This window comes from Lagopus muta, chromosome 9 (assembly GCF_023343835.1).
Source record: "Lagopus muta isolate bLagMut1 chromosome 9, bLagMut1 primary, whole genome shotgun sequence".
In the NCBI taxonomy this organism is placed as follows: domain Eukaryota; kingdom Metazoa; phylum Chordata; class Aves; order Galliformes; family Phasianidae; genus Lagopus; species Lagopus muta.
The window spans coordinates 17,363,758-17,384,816 of record NC_064441.1 but is presented as its reverse complement, the minus strand read 5'-3'; the positions used below and the strand labels follow the sequence as shown (position 1 = coordinate 17,384,816).

Sequence of the window (21,059 nt, the reverse complement as noted above, 5' to 3'; positions counted from 1 at the left end):
ACTCACATCTGCCTGCCCCTGCCTTTTTTCCACGTCACCACTAGCAATTGCTGGTACATGGCAAGTCAGATCAAGTTGCTGATGCAGCTGAAAGTTAATTTGTTTTCTTCTTTTTGCCACCTGCGTGTCCACAACTACTGCTAGCAACAACACAAAGAGAGCACAGCACAATCATTCCTGGGGATGAGAGGAACAGATGAGATTGCCCTTTTCAGCAGCAGCTGCAGGCTCTTTGGATGATTTATAATAGTAAACTTGAGAAAGTAAGATCATAGAATAACCACATTTTTCTAATCTTTCCTATTAATCTGAATTATGAGAAACCTGAAACACCGTTAAAGGAGCTGCAATCAAATACACCTCAAGCTGCTGAGTACCAGAAGGCAGTCTTCCAAGACTAGCAGTTCAGTACATTCACAAATTTTCTGTGCAAAAAGGTGCTGAATATATGCTGCATGTCTTCTCTTTGGAGCTAATGAAGCAACAGCCGTAATAGGAATGAACCACAATGTAATAGTTTATGTACAGTGTGTTGTAAAGCATTAAGCTAAAGTAGAATAGTGATACAATCAGGCAAAAATTAATATAACGCAATTATCACAACAAAGGCTCTTCTGGGAAAGTAGAAAAGGATGCCATAAGAGGAAAAACCCAAATGTTTGTCAGTCAGCCTGAAGGAACTGCTCCTCGTTCCTAAAATGGCGCTGTGTGCCCACAGCACCTCTCCTTGTGGCAGCACCTGATGAGCTCGTGTGGCCTCCTGCCATACTGCCTTAGAGCACCCATCTCCTCAGGTCTTAAACACTGACACGGATCAATCTGAATTAGGTTAGGGATGTTGAACAGTAACTCATGATCTCACTCTGGACAAAAAGGCCAAAGAAGGCCACCAGCTACAGCCTGAGTTGGATCCCATAGATATGACAGAAAAATGCAGCAACTATATGAAATATCAAAGCAATTGCCCAATTTCTCACTTACTAATAATGCAATTAAAGCCATGAGAAGCTAATTAGAAAAGTTAAATACAGATGTGGGAAAGAACAGATTAAAAACTCTGCCTGGTCTATGCTGAGGGGCACAGGACAGCTTTTGAATTTCCCCTCAGGTTTTAATTTTCACCTGGAAAGGATGTGACCACACAGAGGGGACAAATTATATCCAGAACCTGAAGGTGGTCAACCAGCTGCTCCCTCAGTCCTGGTGGCTCAGGGAGAACCTGTGCAGAGCAGACATCAGCAACAGCATTACAGGGATTACACACAGCCCACCGCAGCCTTCTGGGCTGCAGCCTCTCCCACCCAGGTACTCAGGACGAGCCCAGCCAGCTTCCACCTCTGCAGTATCTGTGCTGCAATATTCAGGCCCAAATTCCAACCCTCTGGGTTGCCACCTCCGTCTCCAGACACAAACACACCTGAGCTAAATCCCACCCTCTCTTCCTTCTTGCAGTGCAGCACAAGTGCAGGCTTTGCTCCTCTAGTGAGGCCCTGAGCACTGACAGGGCTGCAGAGCCCCAGCCCGCCTCGGTGCTGTGCAGGGCCCTGTCAGCCCATGCCCTCCCAGCTTACTGAGCTCAGCATAGTCTCACTTCTGTATGATTTCTCGGTGCTCAATCTCCTATGCTGCCCTTCATCCTAGCTGTGTCACTGTGGGCCAGAGGAATTTAGCTACTCAGAAAAAAACTTGGTATCATCTGAGTGTGGGTGATCTCATTTGTTGTCACTTCTGCAGGTAGCTGGTGAATGCGGTACAAAGAAGTCCCACAGTTCTTCAAATTCCCTTCCTAAAGTTTGAGTACCTACACACTGAACCTATACAACCTACTTTCACCTGATCACAGTGTTGAACTTAATGGTGATACGGTTGCTACCCCAGAGTTTCCCTCCTGCTAGCAGCTCTAAGGTTGTTTGCTATTTGTTAGGAAGTTTCCAGGCACAGCTTTCCTGAAACAAGGCCTGGCAGGGACTAGGAGATGGCAGGCACCAGGTTATTCCAGCACGTCATTTTCAACTCCTGTGAATTAGTGACCGCCTATAAACGTCTCTAAATGCAGAAGTGACAATGGCACAGTGAGGCAGGTACATGGAGTCTGTGGCAGAACAAAGGAATGATCTCAACTCATGTTTTTAACAAGCAATTATGTTTTCTGTATGACGTGCATATGGTGACTGCCTTTCAGTTTAGCACAGTCTTTTGAAGAAACCACTTGTCACACGTCACCTCTTTACAAGCATCCTTCCAACTTGCAAGACCCTCTGCAGATTTGAGAAACAGCATGAAAAAGATGGTAAAAATCAAAGTGTCACCATTAGCTTTCTGGTGTAGCACTGGTAAAAATACTTATGAAATGTAATCAAATGGAAATGAATTGATAATATCTCATTGGTTTAGTAAAAAAACCAAAAACCACAACAGAAAATACCAACATAATTAAATCAATTCAATAGACAACACTGGAGAGTGCACAGTGACAGAAAGGCTGTCATTAAAATAAAATTTGTGAAAAACTGCTAGGAAACCACAAAATTTAACCCTGCCACTTAGCCACAAAGAACTGTTTGCAGCTTAATATTTTCTAGAGATCACCATCAAGACTGCATTAACTCACTGGGTCACAGTCAGCAGGAGAGTTATCTATACTTTTGCTAAGTAACAAATCTCTCCTTTTTTTCCCCTCTATGACCTTCTCTCTTCTGGTTCCCTTCCTCATCTACACGCTTTTGTTTACTCACCTCTCCTATAACTCTCCTCTTTTGCATTTTGTTTTAAGCTGCTAAGCAAAGGCAATACATTTTCCTTGATAAGTAATTTGATCTAGTAAGTGATGCCTTATTTCAGCAAATGACAGCATCCTCTGCAATGTGCACATTCAGTGGCCAAGTCCTGGCTGGCAGACAGTCCCCAAAGAGGACATCCACAGTCAGTCATTACTGAATAACATTTTCAGTCAACTTCAGTACTGTTTGAAGTGTCCTTGGTGATTTGATTACAACTATCACATCATGGTTTATCAAATTTGCAGATTAGGAAAGGTCTGATGGGGTGACAGATAATAAGGGAGAAGCAGGCAGTTGCACAGAAAAATTGACATCACTTGAAGAATTAGACATATTCAAACACAGTGCTGATGTAAAAGCCAAAGTTACATATCAAAGAAGACGACATCAAGTTTTAATTATGAGAAGAGAGGCTATTTCAGGAAATAGCAGCTAAAGAAACATAAGGGTCAAAACAGACATGCTGCTAAAATATGAATTTTCAAAGCAGTGCCATAGCAAATGAAACAAAGAAGGGAAAATAGCAAGGATAATGTGTTCCTCACACAAATAATGAAGTGTGGAACGGGGCCAGAAAAGAACTATTTTTACCTGCCTGCAGACCACTGACTAGCAAAACCAGTTTTAAGAGAAGGTAGAATCTGGCACGTATGCAGGAGATATAATTTTATTAAAAGTTAAAGTTGTTTCCTTCTAATAAAATATTTAACTATGTGTCTAGCTCAGCAAAATACAATCAAGTTGTGGCTTGCTTGCAGCATGCAGCAACCTGGGAAGGCGATATTATTCTTTAGTTCCATGGAAAAAAGTGACAAGAATCAGCAGTGGATAGCAGCTCAAAGCAGGCAGTTTTAGGTATAGATATATAATTAAAAACAATGAATGAGAAACACATTTATTGTCATCCAACTATGTATCATAGTCAAAGAGAAAGATTTTGACTCGTTCAAGTGAGACTTTACGACCTTTCCTATAAAAACTGTAAGACTAGATGAACTAATAATTTTTTCTAGACTTAACATCTGATTTTGGTGGGTTTTTTTTCAGTCCCACGTGAGCACTATGGAAATGAAACCTGTTCTCAAGAAAATCTTCCAAGAACATCTTCTTTCTCTTCATCAGCAGCTGCAGGCAGCACAGATTTAACAGCTTGCAAAAAAAAAAAGAACCCACATTTTTTTTTTGCATTACTTAATGTGTATTGCAGATAACGATGCTCTGGGACCTCCTTGCTCTGCTTGTGTTGCAGAGACAGCAAGCGTCTGGCACAGAGACCTTGGGAGAGCCACAGGTGGCCAAGAGAAGATTCATTTGCCTAGAATCTCTTGAGTTAGGAACACTGACAGCTGAAAATCTGCTTTGACAGAAGAACTCCAAGATGTGCGTTGGAACTGCGTTTCTCAGCATTGCTTAGCAATTCCTATTTAGGGGTGAAATTGGACATTTGATCCAACTTAGCCTTCCAACTCGTGTAGTTTTTAAGTACCCATATACGTAAATTATGAATTCTGGCTTATTTGCATTCTCCTGGCTTTCTTCCTGCCATTTTTCAACTGTTCTGCTAATAGAAGGAGAAGCTCCTCCTGATGAACCTGGAGGCATCAATTTTGTTCTCCTTTAGTTTAGAAGAGGATTAGAGGAAAAGGGAGTTTCTCAAGAACAAAAGAAAACAAATGTCAAGACACCCCAGCTTAACCTGAAAAACAAACAAACAAACAAACAAAAAAACTTCCTAGCAGGAGTGAATTTATAAGCAGAGATATCTTCAATGAGAGTAATGCAATAGCCTAAAAAACATACAAACTTTCAGGGTAGGTAGGCTGAAGCTTTGATCCTCAAATCAAAACACAACTTGAAATTAGTGATACAAGTTTAATTTATGCAAATTAATCAATTACACCATCAAAGAAGTTCATAGACTCAACTGTAAAGGATGAAGAATCTGAAAAGCAGAAACTTGCTAAGTCATTAAATCCTACTAGAAAGAGGAAAGGTGTGCTTTGTTAGAAAACAGAGCAACTGCTGCAGGTTCAGGAATATCAAAAGCTATAGCACATATATTGAGTCTATAAGTAGACCATAATGTAATAGAATCATTTCTTTCATCTCCTTGTCTCCTGCACTGTAACTATTGATTATACTAATCACGTTTTAAAATTCCTTAATCTGAGTTTAACTTTGAAAATTCTCATTTGTATTTCAATAGTAGGAAGCATTTCTGAGTCTGAAAATTTGTCTATTCCTTTACAATTCAAGTTGGTTTCATAAGATATGTTCTTAAGATTTGTCCTATGGATTCAACGTATAGGTACAATACAGAAACCCTCAACAAATAAGTGTTTTTGAATTTCTGTAAGTAAATGCCAAAAGGAGAAAGCAAATAACAAATAATGTAGGAGTAACATAGAAAACCAGGATCTTCAAACCTCTGCTTTCCAGCTCAGATTCACACCTCAGATGTGAAAGCCAGCCGTGGCTTTCACATACAGGAAGAACTTTTTGAGACACAACTACAGATTCATTATTATTTTCACTCAGAGGGTGGTGACGCACTGGAACAGGCTGCCCAAGTAGGTTGTGGATGCCCCATTCCTGGAGGCATTCAAGGCCAGGCTGGATGTGGCTCTGGGCAGCACAGCTCTTCTGCCTCAGCTCTATGGACATCACTTCCCTGGACTGCATCAGGAGAAGCATTAGAAGCAGCTCGAGGTCATTGCTCCATTCCACTCCGCTCAGCCCCAGCGCCCAGGTCTGGGCTCCCCAGTACAACAGAGCCCACCTGGGCACACTGGAAAGATCCCAGTGAACAGCAGCAGGAGAACAGAAGCATCTCTCCTACCTGAAGAGAACTGGGACTAACTGCTCCCCCCATCAAAGAGGTGTGGGAAAGGAAACTTTTAAGTATCAGTAAATTATCATAGAATCACCAAGGTTGGAAAAGATCCACAGAATCACCAACCATCCACCGATCACCAATAGCTCTCACTAAACCATGTCCCTCAACACAACATCCACACATTCCTTGAACATCTCCAGGGTTGGTGACTCCACCACCTCCCTGGGCAGCCCATTCCAGTGCTTGACCACTCTTTCAGAAAAGTAGTATTTCCTAATGTCCAGCCCGAATCTCCCCTGGCGCAGCTTGAAGCCATTCCCTCTAGTTCTATCACCAGTTACATGAGAGAAGAAGCTGACCCCCAGCTCACTACAACCTCCCTTCAGGTAGTTACAGAAAGCAAGGTCTCCCCTGAGCCTCCTCCAGACTGAACAATCCCAGCTCTTTCCTCCACTCCTCGTAAGACTCGTGCTCACCAGCTTTGTTGCCCTTCTTTGAAAACACTCTAGGGTCTCAGTGTCTTTCTTGCAATGAGGGGCCCAAAACTGGACACAGTATTCAAGACACAGCCTCACCAGTGCTGAGTACAGGATAATTACTTTGGTGTTCATGCTGGCAACACTGTTTCTGATGCAAGCCAAGGAAATCCTGAATTTGGTAGTCTCCTATTACCTTCTGAGAGATTAAATACAAACTCAACCTGGGACCTCGATGTAATCAGACAGAAGAGCCAAACACAGTGCTGTCCACAGTTCACTACTGTTAGCAGTGAGTTAGCCAAGACCAAAAATGGACCTGCTCCTATTAACAACTGTTATGAAAAGAAATCCTTCTACTATGTCAGCCACAAATAAATCAACAATTTCATAGCATAACATAGTTGGTACCAGTGACTGTGCAGCTGGAGATGTCCACAATGCATGTCTGCTTCACGTCAGCATCTCAGAAGGAATTAGAGCACTACATAAAAAACAGTGGTCCTTAATACAAAGGGATATCAGAACCTATGGTGATACGAACTATAAGAAATAGAAGAAAATTCTCAGTTGTTTTGGATGTTCATGCAAAGAAACAGTGAAAAATAAAATCATCAGATCACTAACATGGCAGTTTCTGGCAGAACCTGGATTTCAACTTCTGTGTTCTGGAAACCAATGCAAACAAAACTACCTCTGTTTTTTTTGGGTTTTTTTTGGAGGGCTTATTTATGCAAATAGATCATAGAACTTGGTAAACATTTTAATAGCTGCAGCAGCTGATGCCAGGCTTTGCTTTACTTAGGTAGCTTGGGTTTTTTTGGTTCCATCTCTAAACAAGGCCTGATAGAATACTTAACTCAGCAGGATCCATATCCTTTTAATTCCCATGAATTAAATGCAGTTATAATTTACCTATAAATAAAGCAAAACTCCATGCCTCAAAATAATGTCACAGGTACCTCTGCTGTGATTGAGGAGTCACTTCCAAAAGCGTACATCGAAATTCTGGCCACATGTCTTAGAACTGCTCACATTTTGTTACAGGAGAAGCAGTGAACTTGCCAAACTGATTTTCTCTGTGAAGAGTAAACAGGTAGAAGCATTCCGCAATTGAAAGCACACATTAGTTTCCCAGGTATGTATAAACCAGTTACTTGTGTCTCTATGAATATATATATTTTTTTCTATATAATATGAACACTGTGCTCATTGTAAGACTGCAATTTTGGGTGAAGCTGCCTTTTACTGTGCATTTATTTGCCCTGCATTTAAACAGTTTGGGTATCCACATGTTTCTGCAGTTATAGCAATAATGACAGAGCAGTTGTGCTCTGTGCCTAGAAGTTAATTCCTTAAGTTCCAGTGTGTAGAACAAGGTGTAACTTCATATGACAGCAGAGAATCCAGAATCCTTCAGAGTCCTGAGGCACATGCAGTCAGTGCAGGGGTTTCAGGGTGCTGTCAGTGGAAATAATATCCAGGGAGGAAAAGGACACTTAAACTTTAAACATCAATACCAGGTGGTGACAGAAGCATGAACAGCCTTCCTCGAGTTTTACTTGCACCCCATAGAGAGCCTAAAAGAAGAGACGGAAACACAGCACTACTTACTGTTGCATTTGTTGAATTCCGACAGAAATGCTGCTCTCAAGAGCTTTGCCCCCACTGTAGCACACTCCTATTTGCTCTCCTTTACCTGCAGTTAGTGGTGTTCTGCTTTGTGCCAGATGCTTCCAAACAGCTTATTTTAAACACTGCCTGTAAAACACTGCAGTTCTTCTCTGAAGGAACCACTGCAATCTAAATAAAGAAAAGGGGCAGTGAGGCCATTCATTTTGGCCTCTGCACCTTGTATATTTCACATGGCTCTATATCTACAAAGAACATTTCCTAAGGAATAACTTTTAAAAAATATTTTATTTATCAAGCAAACGAAAGATTTTTACTTCATGATCACCAGACGTTCTCTCATGAAATAAAAAGAAATGAATAAAGACCCTGAATTCTTTTAAGCATGCAGAATTAAAACCACTATGAGGTTTATGTTTTTGAAAATCACCACTGCAGAGCCAAAGTCTAGCTTCCCCTTTGAATATCACTCCCAGTCTCAACTAGACACCGTTTTTTCGTTTAACTTTCTCAAAGCATTCACCTAACTGCACTTTGCCAGCATGTTTTTCCAAATTAAAAAAACTTCTGCAGAAACCATCTGCTTGACATCACTAACATATTAAAAAAATATCACTCAATACAATGTATTGGAAATGTTTGGGGGTTTTTACATGGGAACCAAAGTCAGCAGTGCTGACTCAGGCAGATCTCCCACTGATGTCAGTGGGAACTATACCTGAGCGAGCACTGCTGGACCTGATACAAATTTTGCTGCATAGCGATTGCTGCTGAGTAACATGAGAACATATGGTTATAGTTTAATAATGCCAACTGTAAAGGAGATGAGGAGGAATTTTTTTGGAATCTCGGGCCTGCTGCTTTTTTATAACTATCAGAAACACTCAAAAGATTCTTGCAAATCTACTCCCATAAGAACTTTTCCCAGCTTCACGTGAACACTGAGAAACGACTGTGAAGTCTGAATCTATCTCAACAGAAACAGTTTCAGTGAATTTGTTGAGATAAAAACATGGAACACCAGAGCACTATTAAGTGTTGCAGTTGCTCTACAGATTGTATTATATTACCTCTGGATGAGAATGCAGACATTTCAGTACATTTTCTTTGCTCCAATCTGAAGAAAAAGCCTTCATAGTACTGGCTTTGTCAGACCAGCAGGGACATGCATACATCAGCTGCTATTCTAAACGTGAACAGCTTGTCAAACTGGACTCCAAATTTAGGTGTTACGAAATTACAGCTTTACTAAGTCTAAAAGCTAAGTCCTACAAATGACCACTGAGGTTACAGCTTCTGTGAATGGCGATCTTGAAAGCAACGCCTCTAGGTGGATAAATCCAGCTCCCTCCTCTACAACACCTGCAGAACGATGAAGGGCAACGTTTAGAAAATAATGAAGAGAAGCTGACCACATATCCAGTCTTAACCACAACTTTAAGGTAAGGGACTCTGTATCTTCAGTAATTCCTAGGAAGGGAGTGCATTTAAGATCAAATGGTAGGTGAAGTAATTCCTATTCCAGTGCACTAATTAGCATTTACCCATCACAAAGGACACAACTTCGTTACAGCTCCTAGCTACATGCCTCTTTCCTTTAAATTACACAAAAAAGATTCATGTCTTTTGCTATGAATACTTTCTATTATTCTTGGTGTGTCAGCCATAGGAAAACTTCCAGATCATGACTAGAAAAGCTATGCTCTTCTTGTACAGAAGCAAGGACATAAAAGCTGAAAGTCACTGCACCTACTGCCCAAGTTTCTTTGTGTGATAAAAGCTGAAGTGGTTTTAAATTAAAAATACAGAAATAAGAGAGCTCTTACAGCAAATATGGTAGTACAGCATTATAACAAGCAGTCATCCTCTCTATTAGATTTGTCAGAGGGTGGACTTCTTTAGTAGGCATGGTATCTTGCCACACCCAAGCTTAAAGGATAGAAAGACTGAGAAGTTTCAACTGCATTGTAATTTAGCATTTGACCTCTGTTTTGGGAGAAAGCCAATGCATCAGCACCTCATAAATTATTGCTCAAGTCACTCCAGAAACAGACAATTGACAATGTTTACATTCCAGTAACATGAACCTTGAGAATTGATGTGAGGAGCAGGAATTCAGCAAATCAGAGAGCAGACTCTGTTCTGGAACTTCTTTTGAGGAGGAATTCTGATTTAGCCTCACTGCTTGTCTCAATCTTAGCTCTACTGACAGACACTGGCTTCCCTACAGCCTTCTTGGAAGTGAATCTATTTGGAAACTTAAGTTTAGCATGAACACTGGCAGTTGTCTCTGGCATATCCTCTTCTATAACATTTCTGTGGACTAAGAAAACTAAACCCAGAAGATTTTGAACCTTTCAGAACAGGGCCTGAACCCAGTGCGAGGGGGTGCATCTACCATCCACAGCATCACAAAGAACAGCAGAAAAAGAATCAAGAATCAAGTTCTCTTGGATGACAGTTACATGTTTAGAAAAAAAGTCTGGAAGTTCTAGTAAGGATATTTGGTACAGAGAAAGAGGTACCATCTGGAATCTCAATCCTATCAAATAACTCAATTAACACACAAAGGCACCTTTCATTTTCTCACAGTATCAGTTCCACATTACTGTACCATTAAAAGGCTGTTATCTTGGACCAAACTAAAGAACAAAGGATAAGAACAATTCCACTGTTGCACCACTGTAGTTATTCACAGGAACCTGAAGCCCAGTTACAGACACTAAAACGTTAATTTTAGGAAATGCTTGCCTGAAATGGATTTTAGTGGTGGGAAAATAAGATGTACCGTGACTACTCCACCATTCCTGAACAGCTGCTCACCTGACGTTGCTCTTTCATTTTGGATGAGTTCTTATATATTTACATCACCTTCTTCCTTTTTACCTAGTAAGACAAAAGGTTCAAATTATAAGCAAAGCAAATGGGAAAAATATGCAATCTTGACCACAACTGTAATTTCTTCCCCTTGGCAAAGTTAGAGATACAACATGTACTTCTCACCCTAAGTGAAAGCAAGCCCAAATATACATCAATGCTGAAATAGTCATCAACTTGCATAGTTAAGCCCAAGAGAAGCAAATCTTTATTTCATTTTTGACATCATTACATTATCTTGCTCTTGCTACTTCCACACTTGCTCATATTGCTGTATTTTTACCTCAGATTTCTCTTTTCAGATTGAATTTGTAATTGGGGTGACTGAGAGCAGGACAACCATCTCCATGTCAGTGCATTTGCCCGTATCACACACACAGTCAAATGTCAATTTACAGCACAATCATTGCATCTCAAAGTGCAATTTAACACATAACTGAGGCAATAGTTAGAGGAGGAGCCTGGCTAGAAACACATTAAAAGTGTAAGACTCGAGAACAACCACATTCAAAGACAGTGACATACATCAGGAAACAGGACACTACATTGCCTGCAGTATTATCATCTTCACTCGTACAGGAACTCAAAGAAACGATTCCAAAACACTCCTGGACACAAACACTCACAAAGCTGCAGGAGGAGCTGAACTTCCAACTCTGTACGCAGTTGAAGTTCATCAAAGAAGACATGAGTTTTATTTTGGACAGTAGACTTTATTAGAAATTTTCTCTTCATTCATCAGTAAATTCACATTAAAATATGCTGAAGGCAGCTCAGTCTAAACATTTGACAACCTGCCATAGCAACAACTTCCAGTTTAAAAACTAGGTAACTGATGAGGCTGATAATCTGAAACATGTAAGAAATGCAAATAGAAAGCAGCATCTTAAAAATGGGATGAGCCTGAAAAATTAATAACATTTCAGGTGAAGTTGGGGGAAAAAAAAAAAAAAACAACACAACAAAATCAGTAACCCCCAAGATGGGAAACAGTTAAATGAGAACACCACAGATTCTAAACAGATAAATAAACATTATAGCCACACATACATTAAGAAGAGAACCAAGTATTTAGAGTTCATACCACATTATAATTATAATTTGTTCAAAAAAGAAGTGATGAGCTGTCTAAAATATTAGTCTCCTGAATTCTTGGGGTAGCGAGCACCTCGCTATAGACTGCAGAACTTTGGAGGGACTACATTTGGTCTTGAAAGCAAGAGACTGCATCTCACTTACCGTGTCAAAAAATTGACTTTTCAGACACATATATCTGATTTTTCCTTTCATGTTTTAAATCACACATTCTTCTAGACAATCTGCTTGCTTTCTTCCTTTTTTTTTAAATTTCTCCTCCCTAATGTCAGAGCTTTTAGGTGTTACAGGCTGATGATGCCGGGAATGCTCAAAGCTCTTAACAACTCTGGATACCAAAGGTCAGATTTAAGCATTTTTCAAGTTTTCCTTTGCTAGCTGATCATAGTGGGGTAGGATATAGAAGAGAGAAAGACAGAAAGAAAGAAAAAAAAACAAAAAAAAAAACATTATTGAAGAATGCTCTGTCCTGCATGACAGGGGATCTTGCAGGTCAGATTTTCTATTGGCATTTACTCGAGGCATCAACAGTAAACCAATATATGACAGCTTAAGATAATGGCTTTCAGGACTGTAAACACAACAGGCAACAGATAGCACATGAATCTTGATCAAATCAATGTTTTCACATTCTTTAGTAGTCCCCCACAGTGATCTGCTTTCACTGATTCAGAAAAAAATATATATATTAAAAATTAAATAACACTTAAGTGTCCATCACGAAAATGTTTAATTTGCTGTAAACAATTTCCTGCTATTTGCATTGATGTAGTCCAATGTGAGGCCGGAGGGTTCTAGACGTCTTATTGATACTGCAAATAATTTTTCAGAGACAGAGGCAAAGGTAGAATTTCTATGTCATGCAGGCGGTCTCTGCCAAGAGCAAAACGAATTGATCTTCGGCACAAGTCCATTAAAGGCAGGGGCTCCGCTGGAGAAAAAAAAAGACAGAGTTAATTTCTCAGCATCTCCACTTACAGTCTGTGTTATTAACACAGATTCTGTGTTGTGTTAAGCAGTAGTGAAGCTAGTGGCACTGTGAAAAACCTGCCGACCATAAGGTAACTGAGAACTTCCATAGAAGCAAAGAGATAATGCTGCACACTTCAATCATTCCAGCTGACCACAATTTCACACTGAGCTTCTTCGGCTATAAGGCTTAAAATAACACAGAACCACTTTTCACACTTCCAAAGTTGCAGCATAACGAGTTACTGCATTTCCAGATTTCTAATAAGACAAAGAGCTTCTGCTCTGTAACACAACATTCCGTATGTTGTGTTAACATGTACTAAACTGGCAACTTCTGACCCCTGCATACCAACTCCTTCTGTGCCTCAGGAACTGGAAACAGTACTTAAGGGTAACCAGACCTCAGCAAACACTGCTTTTCCTGTGACACTCTCTTAGCCATTCTTTCTTAGAAATTAACCAGAAGCTAAATAAATAAATAAATAAATAAATAAATAAATAAATAAATAAATAAATAAATAAATAAATAAAGGACCCTCAAAAATCTATAGGGAAATTAACCTTTACCCCATTAATAAATGAGGGGAGGAGCATTCAGCAGACTGGAAGCCACTGTGTTTGCTCTCATACAGACACAAATAACCTCAAAACACAAAGCAACTGAAATTCATGATGGACAGAAGTTAAGACTGGAGACCCAAACAACGATGACAGATCTCGAATCATCTTAACTCTATCTCCTTCCTATCCTGATGTGCAAGTTACAGGGAACTGCAGAAAGGTCACAGCATTTTCTTTCTGCAGTAATGTGAACCACAGTAACTGTGGGATTCGCAATGGAAATTGGTTTGCAATAGAAATAGGAATAAAGCTGTAAAGATAGGCTATGCCCATCCTCAAGAACAACTTTAACCAGATGCACTTGGCTGCACACATCGCTCTAAAACAGAAGAGCTTTAAAGACTACAGGAAGCTTTCTGTGTTTATGGGATAAAAACAGCAGCATTTATATTAATGATCCCAAAATATGAGCAAAACTCTGTCATGCCTTTATAACAGTGAGAGCCTTTTATGAACTTGACACGTTCTCTTACAAGCACTCAGAATTGTTCAGCTCCCAACAGTTCTGTCAGGAGCTCTTACATGTCCCACATACGTAGGTTTACACATCTAAAAGTTAATATATCGATCGTTCAGTTGCTATCATTTTAAAATCTACTTGAAGACAAAATACCAGGCTGAAGGATTGGCTTCATATACTAAAATTGACAGCCCACTGACTTCATGGATTTTTTGTCATTTATCCTAGCACCACATTTGATTTGTAGTATGCACAGTTCATTACGGTGTTTCCAAAAACTGTCCAAGGAAAAAGCCTACAAAGCATTCTGTGGTGTGCTGAAAGCCTAAAAAGCATATTTAGCTTTAAAACCACTTCTGTGACTCAGTTGTGAAGTCTATTTCTTCTTACAATCCATTTCCACTTCATGTCGAATTTTGGCTACTCAAAGATTTTTTTTTCAAGAGAACCCACACATTATAGAAATAAAGTAACATTTTCTATATATTTGAGATCGTAGTTTTAACTTTTAAGTATCAGAATTATGAATATTGATGCTTCAGGAATGAAGCTCTAAAATTCATTAACAAGGGTTAGTAAGTCAGAGCAAAAATAGCTCATGAGTTCCAGGACACAGAGTACAACACATATCACAGGTCTTACACCATAAACAACAATTCTCCGAGTATCTTCCCCAATCCCTGAGGGTCCCATAAAGAAGATGTAAAATGAAGACTAACAGTGTTTTAAGCCATTAACTGATCACATGGTCTCTTCTTCTCCTAGACAAAGGAATATGCAAAATGCAGCCATCTGTGCAGCTGGGAACAGAGTTAATTCTAAACTTTAAAACACAGTTTAAGGAAAGGTTAAAATATTTTTCAAGTTTGAACTGCTAAGTGAGCCTCTTTTTTCTCACTTCTACAGGGAATTCTGAAATGCTCAAGAAAGTGCCCCCAAGTGTTTGCAACAGCTGCTGAATGACATACACTGAAGGTGTTCTGCAACTTGAAAATTTAACTACACCATCTTTATTTTCCTTTCTATGAAACAGCAGTTAAAACAAAGAAACAAAGAAACCTACAAGTTTGTCCTACACAAGTAGATGTGATATTCTCTGGGTTGCTGGTTCTGCTAAGATTTTGCAGAAAATTTGTAATAACAGGATTTTAAATAAAAACTTGCAGCTGTGAATAGTCCTAAATGACCAAAAGTTAAATTCAGGAAAAGAAATCATATCATGTTTCAAAATAGCTCATATAATTGCAAAGCTGCTTAAAATTAAAGAGTGAAAAGTTTTAGGCAGCCTTGCTCAACAGAGCGACAACGAAACATTTGCTATGTGCCTCTGTGCAAATACTCTCCTATGTTGTATTTTTATGAAGTATTTTACAAATGAAGATCATTTGGGAAAAGGCTGGGGTTTTAGGAAGCATGAGTTAGATCCTGAAAATTGGGCCGATTTCAGGTAGTCACCTTTGTATACACTGAGAAGGCAGGAGAGGCTGTTCAAAGACTGACAATTGCACAACTGCCTTCACTCCATGCTCCACAGCAGTGGGGAGTGCATCCCGGCCTCAGCAGCTGGGCAGGACCCTCAGCAGCACTGAGCCCCAAAGTCATGTGGACAGAGTCAGCTGGGGACACTTCCTCAGCACCCAGGGCTGAGGGTCCCAGCACAGCCTCAGAAAGTGGCAGGGCAAAGGCCAGAGTACAACTGCCCCACAGCACAGATGTAAGTGGTAATTTCAGAGATGCTTTCAGGCTCACCAAGTGCTGTTTGCTGGTGTCCCAGCTGGGTGCTAAGCTCAGGCTCTGCCAGAACTGCGCCCTGGTGCTGATAGTTCATCAACTGCGTCACTTCCTCTGCTGGAGCCTGGTGAGAGGGAGCTGGGCTGACATCAGCACTGCTGGCAGGGAACTGGATGGTGGTGAGGAGGCTGTTCATCACCGGCTCTAACAGCAGCAGGATTACTCACATGCAAACAGCAAAACTGCCTTATGTTTTCATGGAAGTTCGGTTAGAGATAAAAGCATGGAAAGGAAAAGTTCAACTGTCTCAAGCATACACTGCTGTGCACATCACCTAAAACACACACACACAGACCTCATGCATCCAAAATACTCAACAGTGCAAATGACAAGAAAATATTCCAAAATACAATAGATAGCAAAATGGATATTCTGAAGCCACGTGGTAATCTGTAAATGTAGCTACTGAAATATGTCTTCCTACATGTTTACCTTTGAAAAACTTTTAAGTATGAGGATATTAACTGATTGGTGTCCCTAGCAAGGGCAGAAAACAATAATTCAAATCAAAGTATTTAGTAAACCATTAGGTTTACTCTTTATCCTAACTCTAAACAAATATTTATTTTAGAATAGCCCAAAATGGAATGAAATTAGAGCAATTCAAGCTTCCAGAAAGAAAGAATACCCAGCCATTTCAGTGAAGGTATGTGCACTCCAGTAATACTCTATCAATTAGAAAAAAGAGGAATGAATTACTGAGCTGAAATACAAAATTGTAAAGAAAACACGATTCACAAGAATGGCTCTTTGTACTGAATTCCCAACCAGGCTAAGAAACAGTGAGATATTCCAGCACATGGCAGCAAGCTTTGCACAGGAAACTTAGTTTCCTTTCAGGCTCCAGCAGAACTTCAAGAAGAAAAATCAGCCCTAGCTTAGCTAGTAGCCTCCAGGTCTGGCTCCCTCCAAATTGCAGTCCCATTTCTGAATGCATCTGCAGGAATCTTTCCAATTATGGGTTAGTATGAAACTTCTCTACCTAAAGGCAGATTCTCAGAGATGTCACATCACCGAAAGATACTTTTCAACAGCAAAAAAAACAGTGAAAAAAATATCACTACTCGGCTTAGTTCCCATATCTCCCAGGAGTTCACAACAAGTTCAATTTAAAAGGGGGCATGGGGCACTGCCAGCACTGGCACAGAGCTGCATGCCACCAAGAGGTGCCCCAGGCAGTAGACACCATCATGAGCCACGCTGAGCTGCACATCCATGCAAGCATTCTAACAGCACGCTTTGTAACTGTGACCAATGAAGTGTTCCAGAGCATTTTCCCAATAAATATGCATCTGCAATAGCAATTCACACATCATTACAGGCTGCAAGTTCATTTAGGCTGGCAACCTGCGGTTACTTAACAATCTGGCACTCCAACAAGAATGCCTCATCTTTGTAAACAGGCTTTTATCGTCAAGATACTGAAGTCATCTAACATCCAATAACATTAATGTTATTAACTGCCACATTACATAATGCCTGTACAAAAGAACAGCTTTCAGCACAAGGCAGTTACTTGCCAAACAACAGTAATCACTTTCTGAAATAAATTTCTAAACCTAGAGCAACCCACAACGTTTGCAGTTTTCATTAATTTGTAAAGTACATTTTTATCTTACTTTATAGAATAACAATTGTCTAGGGGGAAAAAAAGCAATCCTAAATCTGGTTGGAAAATGAGATTTTTGTGAGCACCAGTGTCACAAAAATTTAAGAATTTTTAGGAGGTTTTTTTTTATGCCTACTCAAACCACCAAGTTATCTTCTACTTTGGTATTTCTGGCCATAAAAGATTAACAAACATTAACATTGTTCCTGTTCCCAAATGTATACCCCTTCACCAGAGGAATAAGGTGAAGCCACACTGCCTCAAGAACAAAGAAAGGAAAGAACCTCTGCAAAAGCCTGCTGCACAGAGGTGTGGAAACTGAGGAGACGCCTCAGTTTCATGAGCACGATGCCTCTGTCTTAAGACAGAGCATTATTTAGGCATAATGGTTTCTGTTTACTACGTACTTGGTAGATACTGACCAACTCCCCCTCTTCTGTCCTCCCATCCTCCAGGAATTCCACATCAATCAGGCCCCAGCTCTGAACCACTCCGTCTTCATCTCAGCCTCTGCAAACTCCATTACTACCCGATGCCTGCCTGTGCTGCTGGGTGGCCCTCAGCCTGATCAGGGCACCAAGCCCTCCATGCTTCAGACCACAGCACTGCTTTTTAATCTTTTTCTTAAATTTTTCCTCTAATTCATTATACCAAAACACCTGTGAAAGGGCAACATGACCCAAGCATTTCCATTAGGGTGAATTAGGGTATATAGGAATTTGTAATTACCCTTGAAATATCACATACAATAAACATACAGATATAAGTAGAGCAGTAGTTTGCCTTCCAACCGTTCTGTCAGAGCTTAATTATTGTTTTAATTTTGCACACTACAGGCCAAAATCTTTCTCCAACATAATACGGTACATAAATACACCCCCTTTGACATATTTATGACTTCCCTGATGCAACTGATGGAAAATTTGACTTGTGTTCTTTAAATGGCACATTCCAGAAAAAGGAAATTGCAAATAATATTTTAAAGAACATAGGCTATGACTGGTCATAAAAAATACTAATAAATCTCCTAGCAGTAATGAAAATTCAGTGAAAGCATAACAGGATAAAAGAAATTTCTTATCTATCTTTGCCATAGATGACTATGAGCTCTGCAGTCTAACCCAGCAAGACACATAAACGGAGTACCTCAGAACACCACATTTTAGTCACAGCTCTGGAGATCCAGGAGAACAACACTTCCGAGAAGCCTGCAACTCAGAAGAGCACACCCAAGCACATGGTCACACTTCTCCCAGACACATGTGCCCAAAGCAGCAGGCTCTGGGCAGCAGAACACACACCCTACAGCCCCTCCACCATTCCCTTGCTGCCCTGCAGGGCTTTCATGCACAGCTGCAAGCCATCCTGCCCCTTCTGCAAAAGGTGACAGATGGGGAGGTTTTGTTATCAGTTGACAGGCAGCATCTCCAGCAATTGTCTTCCAGGACAAATAAAACCTCCTGTAGCACTGCATCAGCACCTTGCTTTTAGCAGACTGGGCAAGAAAAGAAAAAAAAAAGGAAAACTATAAATATAATGTCAGCACCTCTCCCGCTGTAGCTGAGCTAACACATGTTCCTCCAAAAATCTGGTATTTGAAATTAAATATTTTAAAGAAGAAAGGAAGGTAGAGAAGTTCGAAAAACGACTCCATGTTAAACTTCTGCCCCCACTGCTTGCATGTCATGTGCTGGGCCAGGGGAATCATTTAAGCATACCTTCAGCTTCTAAGTGTAAAACAGCTACATGCTGCTTAAAGCTTCAGTCAGGCAACCTTTTGCAGAATTAACCTCAAAGAGCAGCAGTGAGCAAGCAGATATTCTGCAGTGTAATTTGTTTTCAGCTTATGCTCTCCAGCTGTACTTTCTTGAGAGGAAAGGAGAAAGAAAAAGAGTCCCCCCCAAATTTCCAAAAGCTAGCAGCCTCCTGTTAGAAGGCTGATAAAGAATGGGTCATTTGACTGTAAATACATGTCTCCTTGTAATCTCTTCTTCACATTTTACTGCTTGCAATCTGCTATGAGAAAGACAAGAGAGGACAATCATCAGAAAGCACCAGAGCACATGCCCACATCCAGTGAATTCAATGCAAGTTTTGCAATTATTCCTAAAGGTTTCAATTTAGTAAGCCTAAGCACAGGCCACAAGCACGCTGCTTACAGGAGTGTTTTTCCCTAGAAAAGTAATTTGCCTGTTCACAGTTGTAGGAAGGGTATATATAGAGAACTATATCTAAATATTTTAGCAACCCTCTTTAGAAAGCTCAAACATTGTCCACTGACTTAGTGTTGGTCCATGCAAGTGGTAAGCAGAGACTGATAACACTTTATCTGTTTTACTAAGGAAAAGATATTGATAAACAGTGGGTAAATGCCTCATCCAGAGACTTCACAGAAAGTCGAAGTCCTGAGGGTTAGCCTTAGGGAGCTGAGATGGTGTTAGAGCAAACATGTCCATCACCCCCACAGAATTAAATAACTCGAGCTCGTTCACTCTTTCATTCTCCCCTTCCCTTACCATAAAAGAAATTAAAACAAATGTCTTGGCACGGGGATTGTTCTGGGAGGGAGTTAAAAAAACAAGGCAACAAACCAAGATGAAGCTGTTTACTGTGTGACAACCCGAGAGGTTTCCTAGGCAGTCTATAAATAAAAGAAATGATTGCTCATACAGAACAATGCCCACAGGTCTAGGACAGATCAACACAACAGGTCCTGCAGATGTAAGAAGAGAGTTGCAAGATAATTTGTGGTTTAACAGCACTAATTGTCAGAGCTGGTAGCAGTACCTTCAACATCACTAGGCTACCTCTCAGACTCAATAATCTCACTTGCAACTTGATGGAACACCTATAAAGACTGGCAGCATTAGTCTATCTGATGGCAAAAGTTATCTTAAACTCTCATAGATGCAGACATTCATGAAGTAAGCTGCTGTATCATCAACTGAATTTTCAATATTATTACAGTGCTTCAAAAGCAAATGTTTAACCATGCCCCAAGGAACTTCTTAGCTCATCATCATGACTTCACTGAGCATCTGCCTGAACAGTATTTCAGCACAGTTCTTACCATCCAGGTGGGTTTACGGTCCACCTTAATAAAGGCAATAGGTGAACTGAAGCACACTTACAACACAGGGCAATATAAAGTCTAGCTCACAGCCCAAATCGGGGATAAATCTACAAATAAATGCACTGACAACACATGTGGGACCTTTCCAGAACACCTTCATTTTCTGAATTAGGAAAGGTAATTCAAATGCACATGTGCTTTATAATAATTCCATTCACAGTAATAAAAATTACAGGTATGATTCAGCTTTGAGAATATTTTAACACACTACTCATCCACCTCACAGATTATGAGCACTGCTCTTTTTCTCAGAAGCTGCAAAATGGATCCAGATAATGACAAATTTTACCAGCAATGAAAGCAGCAAAGCTCAGTAGTCCACTGTTTTTGTATGCTCTGAGAGGGGGAGAGGGAAAACCACGGCCACTTCTCTTCTGAAAGAGGAAGCACACGCATGATTTCATTCCCTGTTCGCAGCAGGAAAACACAAATAGGAAGGATAGAAAAATTTGCTTTCTGAACTAGATTTGTTTGCTCTTCTCCTACCCTCAAATACTTCCACAAAACAACTCCCCACTCTGCTTTGAACACTGGATGAAGCTAAATTGAGATAGTTATTTCAGCGATGATCTAACTGTTCTGTAGTAGATAAGACACCTTAAACCACCTAAAAACAAACAAACAAAAAGTGCTTGTAAAAAAGATGAGCCTAAGTTACAGGAATGGGCTCCTTAGATCCTCACAGTTCAGCTTCCTCAAGCCTAACATGTTGGGAATGAGAATCTGGCACAGATTAATGCACACTTTACAGATTCTATTCTCAGCACATTTATCACC

General features: G+C 40.2%; 1 protein-coding gene across 11 annotated transcripts in view; it reads right to left on the bottom strand.

Moving 5' to 3' along the window:
- SPSB4 (splA/ryanodine receptor domain and SOCS box containing 4) overlaps positions 1-21,059 on the bottom strand; it is a 169,069-nt gene that overhangs the window by 7,966 nt on the left and 140,044 nt on the right. For 8 of the 11 annotated variants that reach the window (XM_048955303.1, XM_048955305.1, XM_048955304.1 and 5 more), the window contains one exon: positions 10,848-12,627. The exons of 1 other annotated variant lie outside the window; for it this stretch is intronic. In XM_048955303.1, the coding sequence (XP_048811260.1) occupies positions 12,500-12,627 (128 nt within the window). In that variant the 3' untranslated portion in view covers positions 10,848-12,499. Of the gene's footprint in view, positions 1-10,847; positions 12,628-18,295; positions 18,924-21,059 lie in introns of those variants that run through there. 2 more of the 11 variants (XR_007378917.1, XR_007378916.1) reach the window with 2 other exon arrangements.